The sequence below is a fragment of the Erythrolamprus reginae genome, chromosome 1, assembly GCF_031021105.1.
Source record: "Erythrolamprus reginae isolate rEryReg1 chromosome 1, rEryReg1.hap1, whole genome shotgun sequence".
Taxonomy (NCBI): Eukaryota; Metazoa; Chordata; class Lepidosauria; order Squamata; family Dipsadidae; genus Erythrolamprus; species Erythrolamprus reginae.
The window spans coordinates 394,211,770-394,237,037 of NC_091950.1; the positions used below are offsets into that span (position 1 = coordinate 394,211,770).

The 25,268-nt window shown below is 42.5% G+C and overlaps 1 protein-coding gene across 2 annotated transcripts; it reads left to right on the forward strand.

Annotated features, from left to right (window-relative positions):
• Positions 1 to 2,302: 2,302 nt before the first annotated feature.
• Positions 2,303 to 24,801, forward strand: MPV17 (mitochondrial inner membrane protein MPV17). Of its 2 annotated transcripts, none has more exons than XM_070742022.1 (8): positions 2,303 to 2,377; positions 3,851 to 3,940; positions 13,374 to 13,489; positions 13,721 to 13,813; positions 15,501 to 15,596; positions 22,026 to 22,058; positions 22,470 to 22,522; positions 22,650 to 24,801. In XM_070742022.1, exons 2-8 carry the CDS (start codon positions 3,868 to 3,870, stop codon positions 22,717 to 22,719), a joined length of 534 nt encoding a protein of 177 aa, XP_070598123.1. In that variant the 5' UTR covers positions 2,303 to 2,377; positions 3,851 to 3,867; the 3' UTR covers positions 22,720 to 24,801. The 2 variants fall into 2 exon arrangements, with proteins under 2 accessions (XP_070598123.1, XP_070598132.1); XM_070742031.1 differs by having other exon boundaries at positions 2,313 to 2,392.
• The last annotated feature ends 467 nt before the right edge of the window (positions 24,802 to 25,268 follow it).

The following is a 25,268-nucleotide window of genomic DNA, read 5'->3' on the forward strand; positions in this document are numbered from 1 at the left end:
CCGCTGAGAGGTCAAGGAGCACCAGGACAGAGGATAAACCCGTCCCGGGCCCGCCAGAGATCATCCATCAACGCGACCAAAGCAGTTTCCGTGCTGTAACTGGGTCTGAAACCCGACTGCTGGGGACCTAGATAATCGGCTTCTTCCAAGGACCGTTGGAGCTGGAGTGCCACCACCTTCTCAACAACCTTCCCCATAAAGGGAAGGTTGGAGACTGGGCGATAGTTATTAAGTACGGCTGGGTCCAGGGAAGATTTCTTGAGGAGGGGGCGCACAAGCGCCTCTTTATAGAGGGTTGGAAAAACTCCCCTCCCCAAGGAAGCGTTGGTAATCTCCTGGACCCAGCTCCGTGTCACCTCCCTGCTGGCCGAGACCAACCAGGAGGGACACGGATCCAGTAAGCAGGTGGCGGAACTCACAGATCCAATGGCCTTGTCCACTTCATCAGGTGTCACCAGATCAAACTCTTCCCAGATAGGTGGACAAGTACGTGCCCCAGTCACCTCGACTGACTCGTCGTCAGTCGACTCTGTTTCCCAATTGGAGTCGAGATCGGCCTGGATCTGAGCGATTTTATCAGCGAAAAACGTGTTAAAATCCTCGGCACTGCTCTGCAAGGGCTCCCCAACTCCCCCCTGATTAAGAAGGGAGCGGGTCACCCTAAACAGAGCGGCCGGACGGGATTCCACTGATGCAATCAAGGCGGTATGGTACGCGCATCTTGCCGCCTTGAGCGCCACTTTGTAAGTCTTAATAAAAGCTCTTACAAGTGTTCGATCAGACTCAGACCTACTCCTCCTCCATCGCTTCTCTAGACGTCTCTTCCGGCGTTTCAACTCCCGGAGCTCCTCGTTGAACCATGGAGCTCTACGGGGTCTAGCGCCACGGAGAGGTCGCAAAGGCGCAATCCGGTCAAGAGCCTCCGCTGCAGCCTTGTTCCAGGCTTCCGCAAGAGACTCTGCCGAACTGTGGACAAGTGCCTCTGGTATAACCCCAAGCGCCGTCTGAAAGCCCTCTGGGTCCATCAGGCGTCTGGGGCGGAACATCTTAATTGGTTCCGCCTCCCTGCGGGGAAGGATTGGAGCCAGGAAGTCAAGCCGTAGTAGAAAATGGTCTGACCATGACAAAGGCAATGAAACATAGAAACATAGAAGACTGACGGCAGAAAAAGACCTCATGGTCCATCTAGTCTGCCCTTATACTATTTCCTGTATTTTATCTTACAATGGATATATGTTTATCCCAGGCATGTTTAAATTCAGTTACTGTGGATTTACCAACGTCTGCTGAAAGTTTGTTCCAAGGATCTACTACTCTTTCAGTAAAATAATATTTTCTCATGTTGCCTTTGATCATTCCCCCAACTAACTTCAGATTGTGTCCCCTTGAAGGAAATTTATTCCCCTTGAAGGAAATTTATTACAACTAACTTCAGATTGTGTCCCCTTGAAGGAAATTTATTTGTTTGTATTTATTTGCCCAAAATCACCCAGCTGATTTGCAGGTTAAACCAGAACTAGACCACATGGTCTTCCAGTTTTTATCTTGGTGCCTTAACCACTACATCAAATTGGTCAAAAATCCTAATGGTTCTTGCTTGGTTGTACCAAGAAACCGTAATTTCATTCTATCTGGATTTGAGTAAATCTAATCCTGACAAAACACAACTGAAATAGCTGAAAGGAAATTGCATTCCAGATGTTGGACATAAAATGGCTTTCTGGTACAGCAAGGGAGGTTCTAATGAAAGAACCTTCCATTCTTCTATAAATCCTTCTATAAATCCTTCAATTCCTCACCATTCTGTCAGAGCTGAAGAAGCTTCTTGGATGAGAAGAGAAATGTCTTCAAAACAACAAAGGAAAGTACAATTGCCTCCTGAAAAAGCACCTTTAGGACAACCATGGTCTAGATCAGGGGCATCCAATCTTGGCAACTTTAAGACTTGTGGACTTCAACTCCCAGAGATCCTCATCCAGCAAAACAAAGCAAAGCTGGCTGAGGGACTCTGGGAGTTGAAGTCCACAAGCCTTAAAACTGCCAAGGTTGGAGACCCCTGACCTAGATGACTGAGAAGCTCTACAGTTGTGCTGAAGGCCCCGTACGAATTTTCCCTTTAATTCAGAAGTCCTCAAACTTGGCAACTTTAAGACTTGTGGACTTCAACTCCCAGAATTCTCCAGCAAGTTAATTCGTAGTTCTACTCCGATTGGGAGGCGCGTATATTCTTCCTTCCGCCCCTCTGTTTCTTTCTACCAATAGACATCTCAGGAACGTTTGTGCGTCATCACTTGCTGCCTTGAGGTCGGTGGAGCCACGTGCCTGCCTGTGTTGCGATTATTCAAAGCCGGGAAAGGCGTGAGGAAAGTCTTTTTAAGTATGCGCGCTTGAGGTTGGGAAGTACAGTATTAAAGATACTATAGATATCCGACGTCTGTGCGGCCTCCGGCGCCTGATTTTACGAGGTGCCGGCGGACGGACGGGGATGGGGTGGAAATTTTCCTTTGCCCAGCCGTCGTAGGGGGTTGTAGTCTGGCTTGTGATGGGTTAACGTTCTCCGGCGTAATGAAACCGAAGGGAAATTAAAAGAGGCGAGGGTGCACGGATAAAAAAGCTTCCTAGTTGGCATCTTCCAATGAAATGTATTAAAATAAGAATGATGTGGGATGCTTTCTTTTCTTTTCTTTTTAAAAAAGCTTGGTCTTGAAAGAAAACAATGCCCACGTTTCACTACCCATCTAGGTACCTAGTTGAAACGTCGGCGAGAAAATAACCAAGCTCCGAGAGTACCAAGGACCCCAAAAATTCTACCATGAGCGGCAGATAGTCTCTTCTATTAGTAAAGCCTGTTAGATAGCCTGCCAAAGCAGAGCTGAGTTACTGAGGCAAGCCCGATGGCGCATCAATGACAGCGAATTGGTCAGATGTTGCACATCATAATTGTCTTTTCCTATGGTAATAGGAAAGTGAACACAAGAACAAGGGTGCACAATCTGAGGTTAGTTGGGGGAAAGATCAGAAGCAACGTGACAAAATATTTTACTGAAAGAGTAGTAGATGCTTGGAATAAACTTCCAGCAGACTGGTTGGTAAATCCACGGTAACTGAATTTAAACATGCCTGGGATAAACATATATCCATCCTAAGATAAAATACAGGAAATACTATAAGGGCAGACTAGATGGACCATGAGGTCATTTTCTGCCGTCAATATTCTAAGTTTCTATATAATTCATTTTCTAAATAAACATGCAATTATTCCCAGGAAAATACACATGCCATCAACGTACTTCCCTGAGAACAAGAATAACACTTTCTTTTTATGTATGTAGTCATGATAATCATGCTCTTTAAACCACATAGGAAAAGTATTTCAGAGAATCCTAAAATTGGAAGGAGTCATTTGAGTCATTATAACAAATGTTGTACTATGAAGAATCCAGAGTGAAGCTGTTTGGCTTCTGCTTGGGTCCGGTTTCATTGGTTGTGCTCATTAGTTCCACTGTCATTTTTTACTGCTCCAACAATGTATCTATATATGAAGTAAAATATATAGCCTTCTTGGAAAAAAAAGGCAACTCTTTTCAAGCCATTTTGATCTAATATTTCTTTGCAGCAGTACTGTAGAACAGTGTTTCCCAACCTTGGCAACTTGAAGATATCTGGACTTGAACTCCCAGAATTCCCTGCCAGCGTTTGCTGGCTGGGAATTCTGGGAGTTGAAGTCCCAATATCTTCAAGTTGCCAAGGTTGGGAAACACTGCTGTAGAAAATGGTACCGCTTCTAAACATAATGCACTGTTGGGTAGAACTTCTGCTCCAATGTCTTTTTCACTTCTCTGTACTATAGAAGCTGTGTTAGGTGACATGGCAACCTTTTGGAGAGCCTACCAGAGATTGATGGTCCAGCACCCCTGGAAGGTGCAAATCATCACAGCTGGTAAGAGGAGCTAAGGCACATTAACCCTGGAAAAGGAATAGGGCGCTTCCCTCCTTCTCTGGCTGCTTGCTGTCTTCCTTTGTTCCTCTGGTTGTTCACTACCGCTTATTGATCACAGTCATTTTCTTTTGTGGTAGTTCTCACAGCAAGAATGTAACATATATACATTTGCCTCCAATGTATCAACTTCTGTCTTCTAGAGCAGTGGTTTTTCACTGGGGGTCAGGACCCCCTTGGGGGTCAGGACCCCCTTGGGGGTCAAATGACCATTTTGCAGGGGTGGCCTAAGACCGTGGGAAAAGACAAATTTCCCATGGTGTTAGGAACTAAACCCTCTATTTTGGCACCTTGCAATATACACTGCTCAAAAAAATAAGGGGAACACTTAACACAATATAACTCCAAGTAAATCAAACTTCTGTGAAATCAGTCTACTTAGGAAACAGCACTGATTGACAATCAATTTCACATGCTGTTGTGCACGTTCAATTTTGTACAGAACAAAGTATTCAATGAGAATATTTCATTCATTCAGATCTAAGATGTGTTATTATTATTATTTTTGAGCAGTATATTCTTACAATCCGACCAATCAGGCGTTTACAATAGGGATGTCCCTCTGACCTTCCTGCCAATCAGTTTAATTAAATCTCTGTTGGGAGAATTGGGGCTGGGGATCACCACAACATGAGGAACTATATTAAGGGGTCTCGGCATTAGAAAGGTTGAGAACCACTGCTCTAGAGAGTGGCAGCAGCATAAACAACATTTTTGTTAGTTTCTACATTTATATTCAATTTCGGAATGTCTTTCTTAATAAATGAATACACTACACAAAACACATGTCTATGGAGATTTTCAGTTATTCAAGTCACGGTTGTCCCATGTCTCATCCAAAAATTGAAACATCTTCAAGAAAAAAACAAAGTCCAGCTGCCTTTTTTTTAAAAAAGTACCTTTGGGATGAGGCAAATAAATGATTTAACAATTGCTAAAATGAAAAGCATGCAGTCGTAATACAATAAAACAGCAAATGGTATATACACTGCTCAAAGAAATAAAGGAAACACTCAAATAACACATCCTAGATCTGAATGAATGAAATATTCTATTGAATACTTTGTTCTGTACAAAGTTGAATGTGCTGACAACAAAATGAAATTGATTGTCACTCTGTTGCTTCCTAAGTGGACAGTTTGATTTCACAGAAGTTTGATTTACTTGGAGTTATATTCTGTTGTTTAAGCGTTCCCTTTATTTTTTTGAACAGTGTATTTAACCATTACATCAATAAACTCAGATCATAAATATACCGTAATTGTTACTACCATTTCAGCCATTTGCTAAAGTAAAATTATTTATAATTATTTTTAAGATTATCATACAATTTTGAAAGTAAGTTAATCCAAAAGGAATTGATGGTGGCTTCCGAAAGACTGATGTTAAGATTTTGCCGATTGTGTCTAAAAATGTACTTACTGGTCGTTTACTGTAAATCGTAGCTTTTTGTAAACGACCAGTAAGTACATTTTAACATTTAGTTTTAACACTCTTTTCATCTTTCGCATGCTTTATATGCTCATCATTCCTTATTAGTTTATGGTTGCGTGTATTGTATGAACACAGAAAATGAAATGGCTGAATCATTGGGGTTTGTCTCCTGAAAGAGTTTTTGATGCCTTTTGTGGGGCCACATTTCCATAGTTTATTGCATAAATGGCTTTGACCTATGTCAAGGATGCTGTCCTTCATATTCCTCTTGCAAAATCTTTCGCTATTCCTAGCAGAAAACTGGAACTGAGAAAAGATCCCTAATATGGATAATTTTTCAGAAACTTTCCTTATTCAGCATCTAAAGACTAAGCTCAAGGTTCACGTTCTGGACAGAGAAGTCCGCTGGTTTGAAAGAGGAGCCATAGAGGCCACCTGTATGGAAATTGAACAGCCCTCCCTCAACAGAGAGGGAACAATACAATACCAACCATTTCCTGTTTCTAATGCACTTCTTTCAGCAGTCCCAAGGAAGTTGCACACCTGTTTGCACTTTGATTCAGGAAACCCTGAGTGGCCTCAACAACTCTCAGAGTGCTAATAACTGGGTGATTGCAAAAAATACAAATCCATTTCCATTCCCTATTAGTTAGAATGAAGAAGCTTCTTGCATGACAAGTGAAATATTTTCAAAGAAAAAAAAAGACAGTCCAGTTGCCCTTTGAAGAAAAGCACCCTTGGGATGGATACGGAGTTCCTTACAAAGCAGGGTCAGACTAGTTTATTGCACTTATTGGGTCCTACGTGGAAACCTGGTCAATAAATTAATCCGTTTTCTGAGTTGTATAATTCACTAAACTATAAACTAACCGGTGAACGGATTTAACACAGTACACTAAGCAAAAACAAGTAAATTACTACTTTCTTTCTTTCTTTCTTTCTTTCTTTCTTTCTTTCTTTCTTTCTTTCTTCTATTTTTTTTAATGACACCCTTCTCCTTAGACTCAGGGCAGCTTACAACATGTTAGCAATAGCACTTTTTAACAGAGCCAGCATATTGCCCCCACAATCCGGGTCCTCATTTTACCCACCTCGGAAGGATGGAAGGCTGAGTCAACCTTGAGCCAGTGATGAGATTTGAACCGCTGACCTGCAGATCTAGCAGTCAGCTTTAGTGGCCTCCACCCACTGCGCCACCTCTGCTCCTAGTAACTTCATTACATTAGCTCTTTTCCTTGTCTGATTAGCTTTGAACTTGCACACTTACTTTACTACATTTAATTTCATTAAATACGAAGCTACACAAGCCATTTTGGATTTGCTTTTACTAAACAAGTGCTGGAACCGTTGTGCTCACGCTTGTGTACTTGTTCGTGCATCTTTCCCCTCCCTAATTTTTCTTGCTGACAACCCCGTCCCAGGGCCATCCATCAGGTGTAATGGAATCTGCCTGGTTGTTGTAGGGGCGACTAGCAAGCAGAATTGGCAGCCCCCCAAAGTTCCATGTAGGTGAAGTCATCGCCCAGAGAGTCGTCAATCTCCGCGATGTAGCTGGCATTGGGAGAGATTCATCCCATTACACTGAGCAGGCTTGCCAACTGCATCATTCAGGTGCCACCCCCACCTTGCATAGAAGAATGAGTGAGTAGATCAGGGGAAAGTGCGTTTGCTTCCAGTAGCTGTGTATTTATCAATGAACGAGTTAGAAGCTGAGCCAGCGCTGTGGCGTTTCTGATACAGTGGTACCTCGGTTCTCGAACGCTTTGGTTCTCGTACATTTCGGATACCGAACAAAATTTTCGGCAAAAATTTGCTTCGGTATCTGAACAAAAATTCGGATACTGAACAGCCACAGAAAATTTTGTTTGTTAGCCGAAATGTTACCGCCTGCTTAACAGCCTCCCAGTCTATAGTCTAACCTCTCCAAGCTGCAGGAAGGGTGGGGGCGGCTACAATACCGGCAGCTTCGGGGGGCTCCTTTCCTCAGTGCTTCGTCTTGTGCACCAACTTTCTCCTTCCCGGCGGCAGCGGTGGCGACAGCAGTGGCTTCCCTTCGAGGAGCAGCAGCGCCGGGAACATCACCTGATGAAGGGAAGCCGGTGGAGCCATCTTAGCAGTTGCCACCACTCCACCAGCTTCCCTTCATTACGTGACGTTCCTGGCGCTGCTGATCCTCGAAGGGAAGCCGTTGCCGTCACCACCGCTGCCGCTGGGAAGGAGAAAGTTGGTGCACAAGACGAAGCACTGAGGAAAGGAGCCCCCCGAAGCTGCCGGTATTGCAGCCGCCCCCACCCTTCCCGCAGCTTGGAGAGGTTAGACTATAGAGCTCCTCAGATTTTTATCCCATGGGAAATAAAGAAAATAGATTTAATTGGTTCCCAGCGAGTCAACAGGGGCTGGGAACCAATTAAATCCATTTCCATGATTTCCTATGGGATAAATTAATTCGGTACTCAACCAAATTGGTTCTCGACCACACTTCTGGAACGAATTGTGGTCGAGAACCGAGGTACCACTGTACTTCCTCCAAAGAAAGTGGCTCCAACTTTTTGAGAGGAATAGCTCAACCAAGGAAATTTGCGTATCTGGACAAGGCAAACTTAAATACCAAGAGTTAGTCCTTCATGTGATCAGTATTTGAAAGACTGTTAGTTTCCTAGCAACAATCAAATTCCATACCATCTGCCTTGTTTTCATTTTTTTTTTCACCCAACAGTATGTGCCAGTGATGGCAAATCTTTTTTGGCTCGGGCGCCAAAAGGGTGTGTATGTGCGTGCATAATTGTGTGTGTGTGAGTGTGTCCACACCCATAATGCAATGCCCTCCTCCTGCAAATACGCGCAACCCCTACGTTGCCCCATGCACATGTATATATTTATTTGTTTGTTTGTTTAATTCTATTTATATGCCACCCCTCTACGAAGACTCGGGGTGGCTTACAGTAACAAAACAACAGAATACAGTGGTACCTCTACTTAAGAACTTTTCTAGATAAGAACTGGGTGTTCAAGATTTTTTTGCCTGTTCTTAAGAACCATTTTTTACTTAAGAACCTGAGTCTGGAAAAATTTCCCAGGAAATTTGAGAGCGGCACGAAGGCCCAGCCAGTTTCCTGCCGTTCCCTCTTTAATCCCAGCCATCTCCGGCTTTTCTGGGCTGCTTTTTCTGGGTTTCTCTCTGGCGCAGTGTATGGGAGGCAGCCTTGCGCCGGATGTATGGGAGGCACGTGCTCCTCCTCGCCGCCTCAGAGTCCCTCTTTTTTTTTAAGCTTTAAAGTTTTGGATTTTTTTGATTCTCCTCACCTCACCTTCTTCCTTCGACAGCGACTGTCCTCCTCCTCCCACCCAAATTCCGAGCTTTTATTTGATTCCTAATGGGTTTGCATACATTATTTGCTGTTACATTGATTCCTATGGGAAAAATTGCTTCTACTTGCAAACATTTCTACTTAAGAACCTGGTCACGGAACGAATTAAGTTTTTAAGTAGAGGTACCACTGTACAGTAGTTAAATCCAATTGATTAAAATTAAGCAAACAATCTAAAATCCCCAGTTAAAAACAACAACCCATCCCCGTGCTGCCTCCCCTGCGCATAAGCACAGGCCTCACTGAAGCCTCCAGACTTCCAGTTGGCCTGTGGACAGTTTTTCAACATACCCTGGGTTCAGGAAAGCCTCGTGAAGCCTGGGATGGCAAAAAACATCCCAACAGGCCAAACGGGTGTTCGGAAACAAACTTCTGGTTGGCCTGTTGGGCTGTTTTTCACCATCCCCAGGCTTCACGGGGCTTTCCTGAACCCTGGGGAGAGGGAAAACAGCCAAAAAGAAGGACAAAAATCAGCTGTCTAGCGCGCACATGCACCGATGACTAAAGTGTGCAATAGGGTTGATATTCCTGGAGGTGTCTGTAATATGGTAAATGATTTAGCTTTACTAGATAAATGGTCAAGGCAATGGAAACTGCAGTTTAATGTTTCCAAATGTAAAATAATGCACTTGGGGAAAAGGAATCTTCAATCTGAGTATTGTATTGGCAGTTCTGTGTTAGCAAAAAGTTCAGAAGAGAAGGATTTAGGGGTAGTGATTTCTGACAGTGTCAAAATGGGTGAACAGTGCAGTCAGGTGGTAGGGAAAGCAAGTAGGATGCTTGGCTGCATAGCTAGAGGTATAACAAGCAGGAAGAGGGAGATTATGATCCCGCTATATAGAGTGCTGGTATACTGTGGTCAGTTCTGGAGACCTCACCTACAAAAAGACATTGACAAAATTGAACAGGTCCAAAGACGGTTACAAGAATGGTGGAAGGTCTTAAGCATAAAACGTATCAGGAAAGACTTAATGAACTCAATCTGTATAGTCTGGAGGACAGAAGGAAAAGGGGGGACATGATCGAAACATTTAAATACGTTAAAGGATTAAATAAGGTCCAGGAGGAAAGTGTTTTTAATAGGAAAGTGAACACAAGAACAAGGGGACACAATCTGAAGTTAGTTGGGGGAATGATCAAAGGCAACATGAGAAAATATTATTTTACTGAAAGAGTAGTAGATCCTTGGAACAAACTTCCAGCAGACGTGGTTGATAAATCCACAGTAACTGAATTTAAACATGCCTGGGATAAACATATATTCATCCTAAGATAAAATACAGAAAATAGTATAAGGGCAGACTAGATGGACCATGAGGTCTTTCTCTGCCATCAGTCTTCTATGTTTCTATGTTTCTATATGCCCTCAGATATGGTTCCACATGCCACAGGTTCCCCATCACTGGTGTATGGCTTCTTCCTCAACTTAACTCCACTTCCTCCTATGTTTCCACTGTGCAGGAAGAAATTTGCCCTGACTGTTTTCTAATGGTTTCATAGTACTCAGGCATACCTATGCATGGTGTTACTTCCCTGTGGGGTATAAATTGTGCGTGGTGCTACATTTTCTGCCCAAGGCTTTCTGAACTATTACCCCAGGACCTAACAATTTTTTCCTCTGGGTTTGTTTTTTTTCCTGCAATGTGATGGCTTTCATTTAATGGAGCTGATCAGTAACTGAAACAGATACGTTCATCCGGAAAGCCAAGAAGTCACTTTGTATTTTTGGCAGAGTCTGGAAAACTCATAGAGGAAACTCAAGAGAGCTTCCGTACAAGTGGTGCTCTAGCTGGGTCTCCTCTTTTGCCCTTGACTCTTAGCACTTGATGCACCTTTTCAGTCAGTTCCAAGGGAAGGGGAGACTGACAGCTCTTCCAAGCATTGTGGCTTATTTCTCTGCCAGCTGGCTGGGTCTCACCCAAGGAGGGAGGCTTGACGTCAAGAGTTGTTGGCAGAGACTTTTGGAAGTCAGTGGATCAAATGCTCTGCCCCCTTCCCCAGACTAGACTTCAGTAAAAAAAAGAAATAAGACGTGATTTGGACTCATGTTGTCTGTTGTCTCAATTTCTGCAATGAGTAGCTTCCCATATTTAGTCTTAGATGTTAGCAAGAGCCTTTTTTAATGTCTCTGTGATGGTCCGCTCGTGTCCTGCGCAAATAGTAATAGACTCAGAGGATGCAGAGACTGTGGAGGGGCGAGGCAGGTGTCCTGTATTCCTGGCACCCAAGGGTGACAGTGAAAGTGATGAGGGCTCAGGGTCAGAACAACCAGGGCCTTCTGCACTTCCTGGCATAAGTGAGTCAGCACTCCCTGTCAGGAATGACTTTGCATTTCCTGTCATGAGTGACTCAGGGGAAAGAGGAGGAGCTTCTTTTGGATGCAAGAGTTCGGAGGGCATCCAGAAGACGGGAATGCTTGGCTAAGAGAAGAGTCACTCATGAGTAGTGCTGGGGGCTATTGGGCCACGCCCTCAGGGTATTTAAGAGTGAGCAGAGCCATTGTGCAGAGAACAGTGAATTATTCTGGCTTCTAGTTTTGTAATCATTGTCTTGCTCTTGAAAGAACATTTTTGGCTTTAACAAGAGCTCTTAACTTCAAAGATTATTCCTGGGCATCTTTGCTTTTGATTATTTCCAGCTGGGTAATTATTATTTGTGCTTATCTCTTTTTCTGGAACTCTTGCCAGCTGAAATATCCTCCCTGCTACTTTCGGCAAAGACATTTATAGACTTTTGCTTTCTCCAAAAGACTTTCACTTATAAATATACTCCTTTTACAAAGTAAATTCCTTTATTATTTAATCCCAATGGTCTGCATTTGATTCCTGGGGGGCTTGGTGCTAGAACATAACAGTCTCTTAGGTAAATCAAAAGGAAAGTTGCTTTAATCAGATATTCTTGCACAGTTTTTGTGATAGGATTTCAAAACTCCCCCTGTTTACCAATCTACAACTGTACAAAACTGACTCTCAGAGAGGAATTGCTTGAGCTACTCATTCCCGTTTTCTTATTTAGGCATAAGAATGCAGCTATGTGTGCCGTGTCTGAGACTTAGAAACATGGAGAGTAAAATATAGTTAGGAACTCACAAGAGAACTATTAGGAATCTTCTGTTAGGATTCAGGTTAGAAAGTTGAAAGGTACAGTGTTCCATCGCCACTTCGCAGTTTACCTTTCTCAGACTCGGTTTTTATAAAATATTTTTATAAAATATTAATGGAAAAAATATATCGCGGTTTTTCGCTACTTTGTGGGTTTTCTGTGGAACTCGCCCGCCTGAGACGCTATTTGCCTACATGAGATTGTAAACAACACACGATTGGTTGATTGGTGAAGAAGTGACCAACCAGAGACTGCTGCTTTATATCCCAGAGCTTGATTGGCTCAGTTAGCACGTTGTTTACTTTTTGTCTGTGCGCAGCTACCCTATCTCTGAGTCTGCCCCTACACTCGGCCCTTTCACGTGGAGCATTGTTTCATCTCATAGGTTTTGGAATTCAAAACATTTTACAGTAAGTATAAAGGTACAATACATGCACAGAACAATGTGGGAATGGTTTTTAAGGGAATGGGGAAGGTTTATGTAGCGTAAAAGTGGGGGGAGGGTTTATAAAGCCTTAAAATAGTGTATAAATAAATAAATATTTATTATTTATTGATTTTATTTATTGGATTTGTATGCCGCCCCTCTCCGCAGACTCGGGGCGGCTAACAACAATGGTAAAAGACAATATGTAACAATACAATTTAATAAAACAACTAAAAACCCTAATTATAAAAAACCAAACATACACACAAGCATACCATGCATAACTTGTAATGGCCTAGGGGAAGAAATATCTTAACTCCCCCATTCCTGGCGACAAAGGTGGGTCTTGAGTAGTTTGCGAAAGACAAGGAGGGTGGGGGCCGTTCTAATCTCTGGGGGGAGTTGATTCCAGAGGGCCGGGGCTGCCACAGAGAAGGCTCTTCCTCTGGGCCTCGCCAAACGACATTGTTTGGTCGATGGGACCCGGAGAAGGCCAACTCTGTGTGACCTTATTGGCCGCTGGAATTCGTGCGGTAGAAGGCGGTAGCGGATATAGCGTCCCTACTTCGCAGATTTTCATTTATCGCAGGCGGTCCTGGAACATAACACCCGCGATAAACAAGGGAACCCTGTATTAGCAAATGATGGTTTCCCCAAACAAGAAACAACTAATTGAATTAGAGTACATTAAATGAAAAGACAGCAGAGATAATATAGATAAAGAAAAGGTCAGAGCCAATTTGGTGCAATGACCCACTTTGGTGTAGTGAAGGCTCTAGGGTCAGTTGGGTGACTCTGGTCCAGTCACTTTTCAGCCCTAGGAAGGATGCAGTGATAAACCATGTCCAAAATCTTTGCCAAGAAAAATGCAGGAACTTGGCCAGGTGGTTGCCAGGAGTCAACACTGATTCAAAAGCATACGCACATGCACACGCACACAAACACACATTAAAAAAATGAAATCGAATACTACCTTAAGCTTTAAGGTTCTTTGTGCATTCAGAAAAATTGATTGGAACAATATTGAATTAATGCTATGTTATAGGGACTCTCATGGGTGCTGGAGATGTGATTTCACAGCAGGCGATTGAAAGAAGAGGGCTGTCTGGGCACAGTGGCTGGCGGACCCTAAAAATGATGGGCATTGGTTTTTGCTTTGTGGTAAGTGAAAATTATGAGTACTGAGAGAGAGGAGCACTCGTCTTAGAGCTCAGTTGGAAACATCTGCTCCAGCTGTTTTGATATACGGGCAGTGCCCAGACCTATACCTTGAGCCAATAAAGTTGATTCTCCCGAGACATATGCAAAACAGAAATCGGATACTTAAGCTCAGGATGGGAGCGGAAGCTGCTTCAATATCATCTCTGACGGCTATCCATTAAACCTTTGCAGGGCCCAGTCATTGGAAAATGGTACCAGGTCCTGGATCGTCTAGTGTTGGGCAAAACCAGAGTGGCTGCACTCCAGAAGATGCTGCTGGATCAGGTTAGGGAATTCAAGTGATGGGAGGGGCGTACACAAACATCCTTCCCAAAAATGGCTGCCCAACTGCTTGTTCATTCTTTTTCTCTAGAATTTGAGAATTGAAAGAGCAAACCATGGCTGAATTACAATCTCTGCATTTTCACAACCTAACTTCTTGCAGAATTTCCCTTTGCTTGATAATGTGCACATGTAGCGCCATCCCCCACATTACTGTGTTATTTATGACATGTTGCATGTCAAGTAGAGTGGTACCTCTACTTAAGAACTTAATTCATTCAGTGACCAGGTTCTTCAGTAGAATGCAGCTGCGAGAGCAGTCATGGGCTTTCCCAAGTATGCCCATGTTTCACCAACACTCCGCAGTCTGCATTGGTTGCCGATCAGTTTCCGGTCACAATTCAAAGTGTTGGTTATGACCTATAAAGACCTTCATGGCATTGGACCAGAATATCCCCGGGACCGCCTTCTGCCGCACGAATCCCAGCAACCGGTTAGGTCCCACAGAGTTGGCCTTCTCCGGGTCCTGTAGGGGTGGCCTACAAATTTAATAAATAAATAAATGAATAAGTAGAAAGGTTTGTAAGTAGAAGCAATTTTTCCCATAAGAATCAACATAAAAGCAAATAATGCGTGCAAACCCATTAGGAAAGAAATAAAAGCTCAGAATTTGGGTGGGAGGAGGAGGAAGAGGAGGAGGAGGACAGTTCGCTGCCGGAGGAAGAAGGTGAGGTGAGGGGAATAAAAAAAAATCCAAAACTTTAAGGCTTTAAAAAAAAAAGGAGGATTCTGAGGCGGCGAGGAGGAGCACACGCCTCCCATACACCCAGCACGAGGCTGTCTCCCATACACTGCGCCAGAGAGAGAAACCCAGGGGGAATGGCAGGAAACTGGCCGGGTCTTCGTGCCGCTCTCAAATTTCCTGGTAAATTTTTCCAGGCTCGGGTTCTTAAGTAAAAAATGGTTCTTAAGAAGAGGCAAAAAAAAATCTTGAACACTATCTAGAAAAGTTCTTAAGTAGAGGCGTTCTTAGGTAGAGGTACCACTGTATTTAAATTTCAGGTTCTCAGCCACCATCATCATTCTGGGTCTGGTTTTGTTGTATTTGGTGGGGAAGGCCAAGATCTATGTGGTATCTATATCTTCCACCTTAAAGATCTTTTCTCTACTCCTTTTCTGTTTCCATTGGCCAAGAATACTTCACTTATTTTCCTGAATCTCTTGTCTCAGCGACCAGTTGGGTCCCACAGAGTAGGTCTTCTCCGGGTCCCGTCAACTAAACAATGTCGTTTGGTGGGACCCAGGGGAAGAGCCTTCTCTGGGGCGGCCCCAGCCCTCTGGGACCAACTCCCCCCAGAGATTAGAATTGTCCCCACCCTCCTCACCTTTCGTAAGCTTCTTAAAACCCACCTCTGCTGTCAGGCATGGGGGAATTGAGATTCTTTCCCCCTTAGGCCTTTACAATTTATGCATGGTATGTTTTGTATGTATGTTTGGTTTTATAATAAGGGATTTTAATTGTTTTACTATTGGATTGTCACATGTTGTTTTATCACTGTTGTTAGCCGCCCCAAGTCCACGGAGAGGGGCGGCATACAAATCCAATAAATAAATAAATAAAGTCTGTCTGTCTGTCTACCTATCTACCTACCTACCTACCTATATTTAGTTATTTATTTATTTCATACAGGTTGGATTTGCACCCTGCTTCCTGGCCTGTTTTTTGACTCTCGCGGGAACACTCAACGGCCTATCCTTGAAAGAGAACTGGAGCAAGCTCAAGAAGGTAAGTTCCAAATTTAGCATCAAGATAGATATGTGGGTATGGAGATTTCAAAGAAAGAAAAAAAAACATTGCTTAATGGGTTTCAAACCTCTATCGTTTCTTCAGCCAATCTGCCTTAAAGAATCAATGTAAAACATGCATGTTTATCCATCACACTGTTCCGTTGCAAATAGACAGCATTATATAAAGTGCAGGAAAGGAGTAAGAAGTGGTGTGCAAAAGAAACTAAAGGCTGGAGATAAGAGGAAAGGAATGAAAATGTACTGTAATGAAATCTAACCTCATGCAAGCATTCCTTATGCATTTATCTGTATCTGTAAATATATTCCAGCCAAGGGTTTATAGCTCATCTTTATCTTATGCCAAATGTATTTAGTGAATAGTTTTATTTCTGTATTCATACATACATATTTATTATCAGTTATTTGCTGCCCATCTCACTGTTCAAGGCATACATGCATACTTTGGGGCAACCTGACTCCAGGCCAACTCTGGCAGAATCACAATATAAAACTCAACATATGCCAACACAACAAAATAACAATATGGTAAAGGAATAAACAAATGGCATATCCAGACAACGTATTTATTTTTATGCATGGTTTACTCACATCTTATGCTATTCTTATGTATTTAGCAGCCAACCATTTATGTTTGTGTGCAAAATGTTCTATCATTCAAGCCTATTTATTTTCTCTAAATCAACAAACCTATAGTAGGTCACATTCATACATACAGTAGGTCACATTCATATATTTTTCAGTGAATTTGTAAACATGGCATCGGACCAGAATACCTCCGGAACCGCCTTCTACCGCCCGAATCCCAGCGGCTGATAAGGTCCCACAGAGTTGGCCTTCTCAGAGTCCCGTTGACTAAACAATGTTGTTTGGCGGGCCCCAGGGGAAGAGCCTTCTCTGTGGCAGCCTCGGCCCTCTGGAATCAACTCCCCCCAGAGATTAAAACTGCCCCCACCCTCCTTGTCTTTTGCAAATTACTTAAGACCCACCTGTATCGCCAGGCATGGGGAAACTGAGACATCTCCCCCAGGCTTTTATATTTCATGTTTGGTATATGTGTGCTGCATGGTTTTAAATGATGGGTTTTATATGTTCTTAATATTAGATTTGTTTCATTGTAATATTGTTTTATTGTTGTTGTGAGCCGCCCTGAGTCTTCGGAGAGGGGCGGCATACAAATCTAGTAAATAAAATAATATATAAAATAAAGAGCAAAAATCTGATTTTCATAGTGTCCCTGTGGAACTTGGCAATTCCACAACGTTGTCTCCTTGTCACTGTTCATACCCTTTTGATTAGGCTTCTGCCAAACCGCTTCCCAAGAAGATGTAACAAACTAATCCTCCTGTAGTTCTGTATTCACTCTGGCTGAGTGAATTGATTGGCCATCCACGCCAATGATTCTTTGAAAGTAGCACAAAGTTAAAGTAAAGAAAGCTGCTGCTCTTAAATTTGCTACAAGAGCAGGTAAGCATTCTTGATCTGGAATATAGAAGAAATTCTCTAGGACACTGTTTTTTCAAACAGTTGTAATTTAAAGAGGTGTGGATTTCAAGTTTCAGAATTTCTCAGCTGGAAGATGTCAAGTGTTGTTTTGTTTTTAACTGCTCTAGGTCAATCTCCTATCCAAAGAGAGCACCACCCAACATTGTGCAGAGTAGTCGAAAACAGAAATGTAGCAAGAAGAAAACTGGGCCATCATGCCAGAATGCAGCTGCGAGAGCAATCATGGGCTTTCCCAAATATGCCCATGTTACACCAACACTCCGCACTCTGCATTGGTTGCCGATCAGTTTCCGGTCACAATTCAAAGTGTTGGTTATGACCTATAAAGCCCTTCATGGCACCGGACCAGATTATCTCAGGGACCGCCTTCTGCTCCACGAATCCCAGCGACCAGTTAGGTCCCACAGAGTGGGTCTTCTCTGGGTCCCGTCAACTAAACAATGCCGCTTGGCGGGACCCAGGGGAAGAGCCTTCTTGTGGCGGCCCCGGCCCTCTGGAACCAACTCCCCCCAAAGATTAGAATTGCCCCCACCCTCCTTGCCTTTTGTAAGCTACTTAAAACCCACCTCTGCCGTCAGGCATGGGGGAATTGAGATCCTCTTTCCCCCTAGGCCTTTACAATTCTATGCATGGTATGTATGTATGTATGTTTGGTTTTCTATATTAATGGGTTTTTAATCGTTTTTAGTATTGGATTATTTTGTATACTGTTTTATTATTGTTGTTAGCCGCCCCGAGTCTCCGGAGAGGGGCAGCATGCAAATCCAATAAATCAAATCAAATCAGATAGGCTTTTTTGATCTCTCTCATAATACAGTGGTACCTCGAGATACGAGTTTAATTCGTTCCGGACCTGGGCTCTTAAGTCGAGCAGCTCTTATCTCGAACGACTTTTCCCCATAATAGGAATTAATGTAAATAATTTTAATTGGTTCCAGCCCTCAAAAAACTCACAAAGTTAGTCTAAATTATGCAGAAAGACATGTTTTTAATGAAGAAATGTACATGTACATATAAATGAATAATGAAGTTTCTTTCACTTAACTTGTAAACTTTCTTAAACTTTTAAATTTACATATGTTCAACTTCTCTGCCACCCAATCCTGTAGGACAGAGGTCCCCAACCCTTTTTGCACCAGGGACCGGCTTTAAGCGATCAAGAGAGGAATGGGTGAATGAATGGACGGAGGGTGGGAAGGAAGGAAGGAAAGAGGGAAGGGACAGGAACAGAGGAAGGAAGCAAGGAAACTTATGAAAGGGGAGAGTAAGAGAGGAATGAGTGAAGGGAGGGAGGGAGGGAAGAAGGTGGGAAGGAGAAAGAAAAGAAGAAATAGAGGAAGGGAAGGTAAAAGAGAGAAAGAAAAAGAGCAAGAAAGAAAGCTGCAAGCACCCCCCCCCGAGCCCCCCAGGCCGGCTGCAACCTTTTAAAACACGCGCGCCGCTTCGCAGCTGTCTCCTGAAGCCGAACGCGGAAGTTAGCGTTTGGCTTCAGGAGACAGCTCCTTGGCGCTTGTATCTCGAATTTGGGCTTGTAAGTAGAACAAAAATATCTCTCCCCTCCCAGCTCTTATCTCGAGTTGCTCTTAAGTAGAGCAGCTCTTATGTCGGGGTTCCACTGTACTTTATCATCCCATGTCATTGAATGGAGGAGATTTCAAATAGACAAAAGAAACTACTAATGAATATAGAGCATGATGAAATTGTGAAATTCAATTCATAGAAGAGCAAGCAATTTAATTTTTCTCTACAGCCGCTGAATTGCTTTCTCTTTTAGTAACAATTTCCAGATTGTTTCTAATCAATAGTGACATATTCATCTCTTCATGATCTTGGCCCTCTCATTCTTAAAAGTTCTTTCACTAGTATGTAGAAGCAGAAAGTTAGACAAATATTTCGGTTTACATCAAGGCTATGTTGAAAAGCTTCCTGGAGAATTTAAGAAAATATTGTTGCCATAATCACTGTGTACTAACAGCCACACAAACAAAAGATTAGATATGTACAATGTTCTTTATAACTGATGGAAATTTTAAAAAGACAGAGATGCACAGCTTCCATAGCAGCTTTCATTCCCACAAGGCTGCCTTAGATATAAGATTCTATCTTTTGAACTATGCCAACTTCTGTCACACTTTTGAATGGCTTTTTTAACGTCTATTTTTGTTCCTTGGCTAGTGGTCCGTCATATTCTGCAATGTGAGATGCCTGCCTGCCCCTCTCAGGGTGACTGAGTCACACAATGTGGGTTCGGTTAAGGGGTCACACATCTCCAGCATGTTATGACGATGCCTTGGCAAGATGCTTTCTGTTTGCTCTTCTTTGTTCAGCAAAGAATACTCATGTCTTATGTTTGCGTGCACTTCAACACTTCGTTTGCTAAGCAATGGTGAGTCATGAAGAATACATTGCCAAGAAGTTTGATGGAACCCCTTCTTAGAGGGAAAGGAAGGAGCTGATTGAGAAAGACCACCTATAGAAATATTGAATCAAGGCAGGTTCTGCAAGGAATGATTACATCTCTTACTTCTACTTTTCCGAATTCACTCCCAGTCACACGGGAATCTATCTGAGATGTTTTGGATGACGGTGGAAAAGTGATAGGTTAGAAACTCTAGCCATTGAAGTTTGTGGACATGTGGGTGGGAGTTTGTTATTGTTGTGAACACATTGGCATGGATTAATGATTATTTCATCAAGATATTTACATACTGTTGTGGTTAGCTCTGGCCCAGCTCCTGCCCCAAGGACTGTGGATGTGGGGGAGACATCCACATGCTGCAGGCCTGTTTTGCCCCCCCCCCGGTGGAATCTGCTGATGAAGGCTCCTCTGACCAAGAAGACATGAATGACAGGGAGGAGGAGAGTGTGGCAGACAGCTCAGTAGGAGATCAATTATCTAGCTCCTCCTTGGATTCAGAACAAGAGTTAATGATACAGCCACGCATGCGGAGAGCGATGCATAGGCAACAACAACTGAGAGATTATTATCAAAGAAAACGAGGCCACCTGTGGTTGGGTGGGGTTGTGGTAATTAGTGAGGCTACTATTAAATAGCAGCCTGTGGGTTTGGTCATTGTGGAGGATTATCTGATCCTTGTGTTTCGTGCCTACTTTACTGACTTTGACCTTTTGTGTGCTGATTTTCCCCCGCTTTGAAACTAAAGGAGAGCAAAGTGTGTTTCACTTTGTGAAAGAAGAAGGACTGTGAATTGCCTCACAGCTGCAAGCTAAGTATCACAGAACTGATAAGGGACTTGTACAAATTACCAGTTTGTTTGGAGACGAGTGCTCTTTGCTATACAAAAAGAGGGCTTGGTTTAAGTGAATTTTCATTATAAAGAACATTGTTTTGAATTTTCAAACGTGTGTGTGTCTGAAATTTGTACCTGTGAATTTTCGGGAGGAGTCTACCAGAGAGCCCGACAGAACACATACCATTTCATTTTGTAAAATAAACAATTTTATACATAATCTGAGAATAAAAAGACCAGAAAAAACCCCAATGTAATTTAAGACATCAATCATCCCATGAAGGGGCATTACCTATTCTGGCCCAAAGCCTATGGTAGGATCAGTAATGGGTTGCAGCCGCTACGGCTGGGATCGGGGTTCCGGTGGCAGAAATTGAGATGGCGCACGTATCTCCTCGCCCCCAATGTGTGCACATGCGAGATTTAGCTTCTGCGCATGCACAGAAAGCAAGATCTCATGCAAGAAAGTTCTCGCGCACAAGATTTTGCCGATTTTCAGCGTTTTTTTTGCATGCGCAGAAGCAAAGAATTCACCAAAAATCGGCAAAATCTCATGTACGAGAGCCTCTTTGCATGAGATTTTCCTTGCTGTGCATGTGCAGAAGCCAAATCTCATGCCGGCATGTAAATCTCAGGGTAAATGTTTTTTTCCCCCAGAGAGCAGGCACCATGACAAGAGAAGGCACATTCTTGGGGCCCATCAGATGACACAGTTTTATTAATGGGACCAAAGCGTGCCTTTTCAGCATGTTGTATGAGTACTGCTAGTGATTCTTTAAATCACAGGTAAAATAAACCCCAGCTTAACACAGTATGTGAATGTAATGGAGTGTGTGTGAATTCATTGTAAGCCTCCCTGAGTCCTTCAGGATTAGATGGCACAGAAGTTGAATTAAATTCCCCCCTCCCCTGGGCCTATACAATTTATGTATGGTATGTCTGTGTGTATGTCTGGTTTAATAATGGGGATTTTTAATTTTTAAAATTTATTAGATTTGTCGTGAATTGTTTTATTGTATGTTGTGAGCCGCCCCGAGTCTACGGAGAGGGGCAGGATACAAATCTAATTAATAATAATAATAATAATAATAATAATAATAACAACAATAACAATAATAATATAAATAAATAAATTCAGGCAGTGAGAAATTAGACCAGGGTCCAGCAACCTTAAACACTCAAAGAGCTATTTGGACCCATTTCCCATAGAAAAGAAAACACCAGGAGCCACAAAACCCTCCCAGTGCCTGACTATTTCCTGAGCAGCCACAGAACTAGCACATGTAGTTGAATTAAACATTCTGTTTTCTTCTGAAACTTTTCTTTTCTTGGATTTATCCATGACTGGCCTACCGGGGATCGAAAAGCTCAATAAATTGCGTGCCAGCGGGTATCACACATTGGCAGTTGTGATGCATATTTTGAGTGACGGAGCCGCGTCAGAGGGATGTAAGAGCCAAATGTGGCTGCAGAGTCTAGTTTGGGGAAGCAGATTTAAACTTGACTTTAGGAAGAACTATCATTTGACCTTAAAGCTTAAAAAAACTCCTTCCTGGGATTTTTTTTCTTGTATAGGACTGTCAGTATAAATTCCTCAAAATTGGACACATACAACAACCCTACCTACCTTTCTCATCTCTGCTTTCTTGCAGGACTACCCTGATGCCCTGATCACCAACTACTATGTGAGTGGCATTCAGATACTATTGCTGGGACTTGACAGCCTTCCTCTGAATAGCCTTGCCAAGAGATTGTCTAGGCCAGGGGTAGGCAAAGTTGGCTCTTCTATGACTTCAACTCCCAGAATTCCTGAGCCAATCATGCTAGCTCAGGAATTTTGGAAGTTGAAGTCCAGATGTCATAGATCAGCCAACTTTGCCTACCCCTGGATTAGGCTCTAGGACTAGGCGGATTGATGGAAGAAAAGACTTCCTCCATATTTTTTCCAAAACCCTGTAGAATTGCTTGACCATTCACCCTGTTATGGCTGCTTCAAATGTCAGCTTTTTCTTTCCTGTTGGGTGGGTGGGATAAAGCAGATGTGCTGGCTACTCTTCATCAAAGTCTTTTCCAATGGTGCTATCTTTGTCTTTCAGATATGGCCAGCAGTTCAGGTTGCCAACTTCTATTTCATCCCCTTGAACTACAGGTACAAACTGCCTTTCTTGCCTAAATTCCTTTACTTCTGACACTGTCTACAAGCATATATGCCAACACTCAAATCCATAATTGGCAATGTTGTTGTCCTTGGGGTTTTTTTCTTTTTCCATCTCCAGACTTCCCGTGGTCCAGTGTGTTGCCATTATCTGGAACAGTTATCTTTCCTGGAAAGCCAATAAGTTATAACCTGGCATGGGAAGACATGAGAACTATGCTTAATTCTATTAGAACACCTGCAGATTCTCTTCATGCAATGCAAACAGATGAATAACCCAGGATGCATACCATATACCAACCACAAAGATACTTAATCAACCAGCATATGCAACTGCACAAAGACACCTTCGTGAAAAAGCTTCAAGTGTTCCCTGAAAAGGAGAATTGGGCAGAATAAACCTCTGCGCTGCGTCCTCTGCTATTAGCAGTTAAAAAATCAGACCAGCTAACGCAGCTGCCTGACAGAACTGAAGATATACTGTGTAGTAGTGGAACACTAGAAATGCTGCAATCATCTAGGACTAGATACTTGACTATGGAATGTTTGGTAGGGCCTTGTAGGAAAACTACTAATTTCTCTGAGCTACTATTCTTTAGGAACGTAAGAAGCTCTTATATATCTACAGGCCAGGATACCCTTGTCTCTAATGGGTACACTTAGCATAAATAAGCTCTAATGTTCTCTTTTCCCATAGTTCTCATTTCATGACTGCCTTACACAGTAACCATTAGCAGTTATAACAATGATGAAAAAATAACTTTGCAACCAATCCTTGCATTTATGAACTTTGCAGGTCTATAAAACAAAGGAAAGATGAACAATCATAACTACAATTGCAGTTTCACTGCCAACTGCTTGATGAATGATCAAGTTGCCAGCCCCAAGTGTGAGACCAAATGAAAACTAACTATTTAGCTTTTTGGTAGTTTACAATGTCATGTGACCCAAACTACAATTAGTTTAGGGTTTAATGCATTATTTTAACTTAGTGAGAATTCAGTAACCAGACCCAGCATCCTGTGTAACTCAACCATGGAATAAGACATTTGTTCCATTTTGCCTATTACTACAAATAATTACTGTAGTGAGTTTTCAGTGCTAAGGCTACTTTTCTGCCTTTGCTTTGGCAGGTCAAGCAGAGGTGGGTTTCAGCAGGTTCTGACCAGTTCTGGAGAACCCGTAGCAGAAATTTTGAGTAGTTCGGGGAAGCGGTAAATACCACCTCTGACTGACCCCATCTATTCTCTGCCTCCTGAGTCCCAACTGATCAGAAGGAAATGGGGCTTTACAGTAACCTTCCCCTGAAGTGGGGAGGGAATGGAGATTTTACAGTATCCTTCCCCTGCCACACCCACCAAGCTTCCATTGTTAATTTATTTGTAGTAGATGTATATAGCATCTACAGAGATCATGCAACCATCAATGTACACATTTAGTTTAAAGCATCAGCTTTTAAAAATTTAACAGTTCTTTTAAGAACTCTGACAAAATATACTGCTCAAAAAAAATAAAGGGAACAAATAACACTTCCTAGATCTGAATGAATGAAATATTCTCATTGAATGCTTTGCTCTGTGCAAAGTTGAATGTGCACAACAGCATGTGAAATTGGCTGTCAATCAGTGTTGCTTCCTAAGTGGACAATTTGATTTCACAGAAGTTTGATTTACTTGGAGTTATATTGTGTTGTTTTAAGTTTTCCCTTTATTTTTTTGAGCAGTGTATTTTGAACCCCAGGTCCATGTTTTGGAACAAAACAAAGGAGGCTTAAGTAGAAATAAATGTGAGTACCTAAGCAGACTCGCTATAGACAATAGGATAGACGTTATAACACTGCAAGAGACTCATTTCACTGGCAAGGAAACAGATAAAGCAGGGTCCACAGTTGTAACCAACATAATGTCCATTGTTGATGAGTATCATGTAAGAATGATTGACTTAGGTTTTTGGTTGATTCTAAAGAATCAAAATGAGTACTGTGAAAAATAGGATGCTTACTCCAATCCAACTGGAATTAGCTCTTACCAAGTAGACAATCAGAATACATATGCGGTGCAGTAGTTAAGGTTGTGGACTAGGATCAAGGTGACCCATAGAAGCTCACTAAGTGATGTGTAAATCAGTTACTTTCACTCAAGAAAATCTACCGATCAGGTTTGTGGTTATAGGAGAAAAACAGGCGGGAATTATATGTATGCTATCATGAGCTTATGTACAAAAAGTGATACATGAATCAAATGAATAAACAAATGTTTTCACTTTGAACTTCAGTGAAGTCAGATCTGGTAAGCCCTGGTTATTGTTGTTCCTCAAGAAGCAAAGAATATTTGCAAGTTCTGGAGTACCAAGTTACGAGGCCAGATTGGTGCATCTGCACTGGTAGCATAATGATAGTTGCAACCCTAATTGTCCAATGTGACAGATTCAAAACTGGTTCAGAGTGAATTAATTTAATGTACTGTTGGTGAGGGAGTCACTATGCTGCTGACAACAGGCTTTTAAAGAGAATGCAACACATGCATGGAGAACACTGATGAATGGCCATTCAATTTTCATTCTGATAGATCAGGTATTTCTCAACCTCAGCAATTTCAAGATGGTTAGACATGAAGGCTGGGGGATTCTGGGAGTCAAAGCCCACAGATTTTGAAGTGGCTGCGAATAAGACACACTGATGGCTGTACAGGTGGTCCTCAACTTACAATCACAATTGAGCCCAACATTTGTGTTGTTAAGT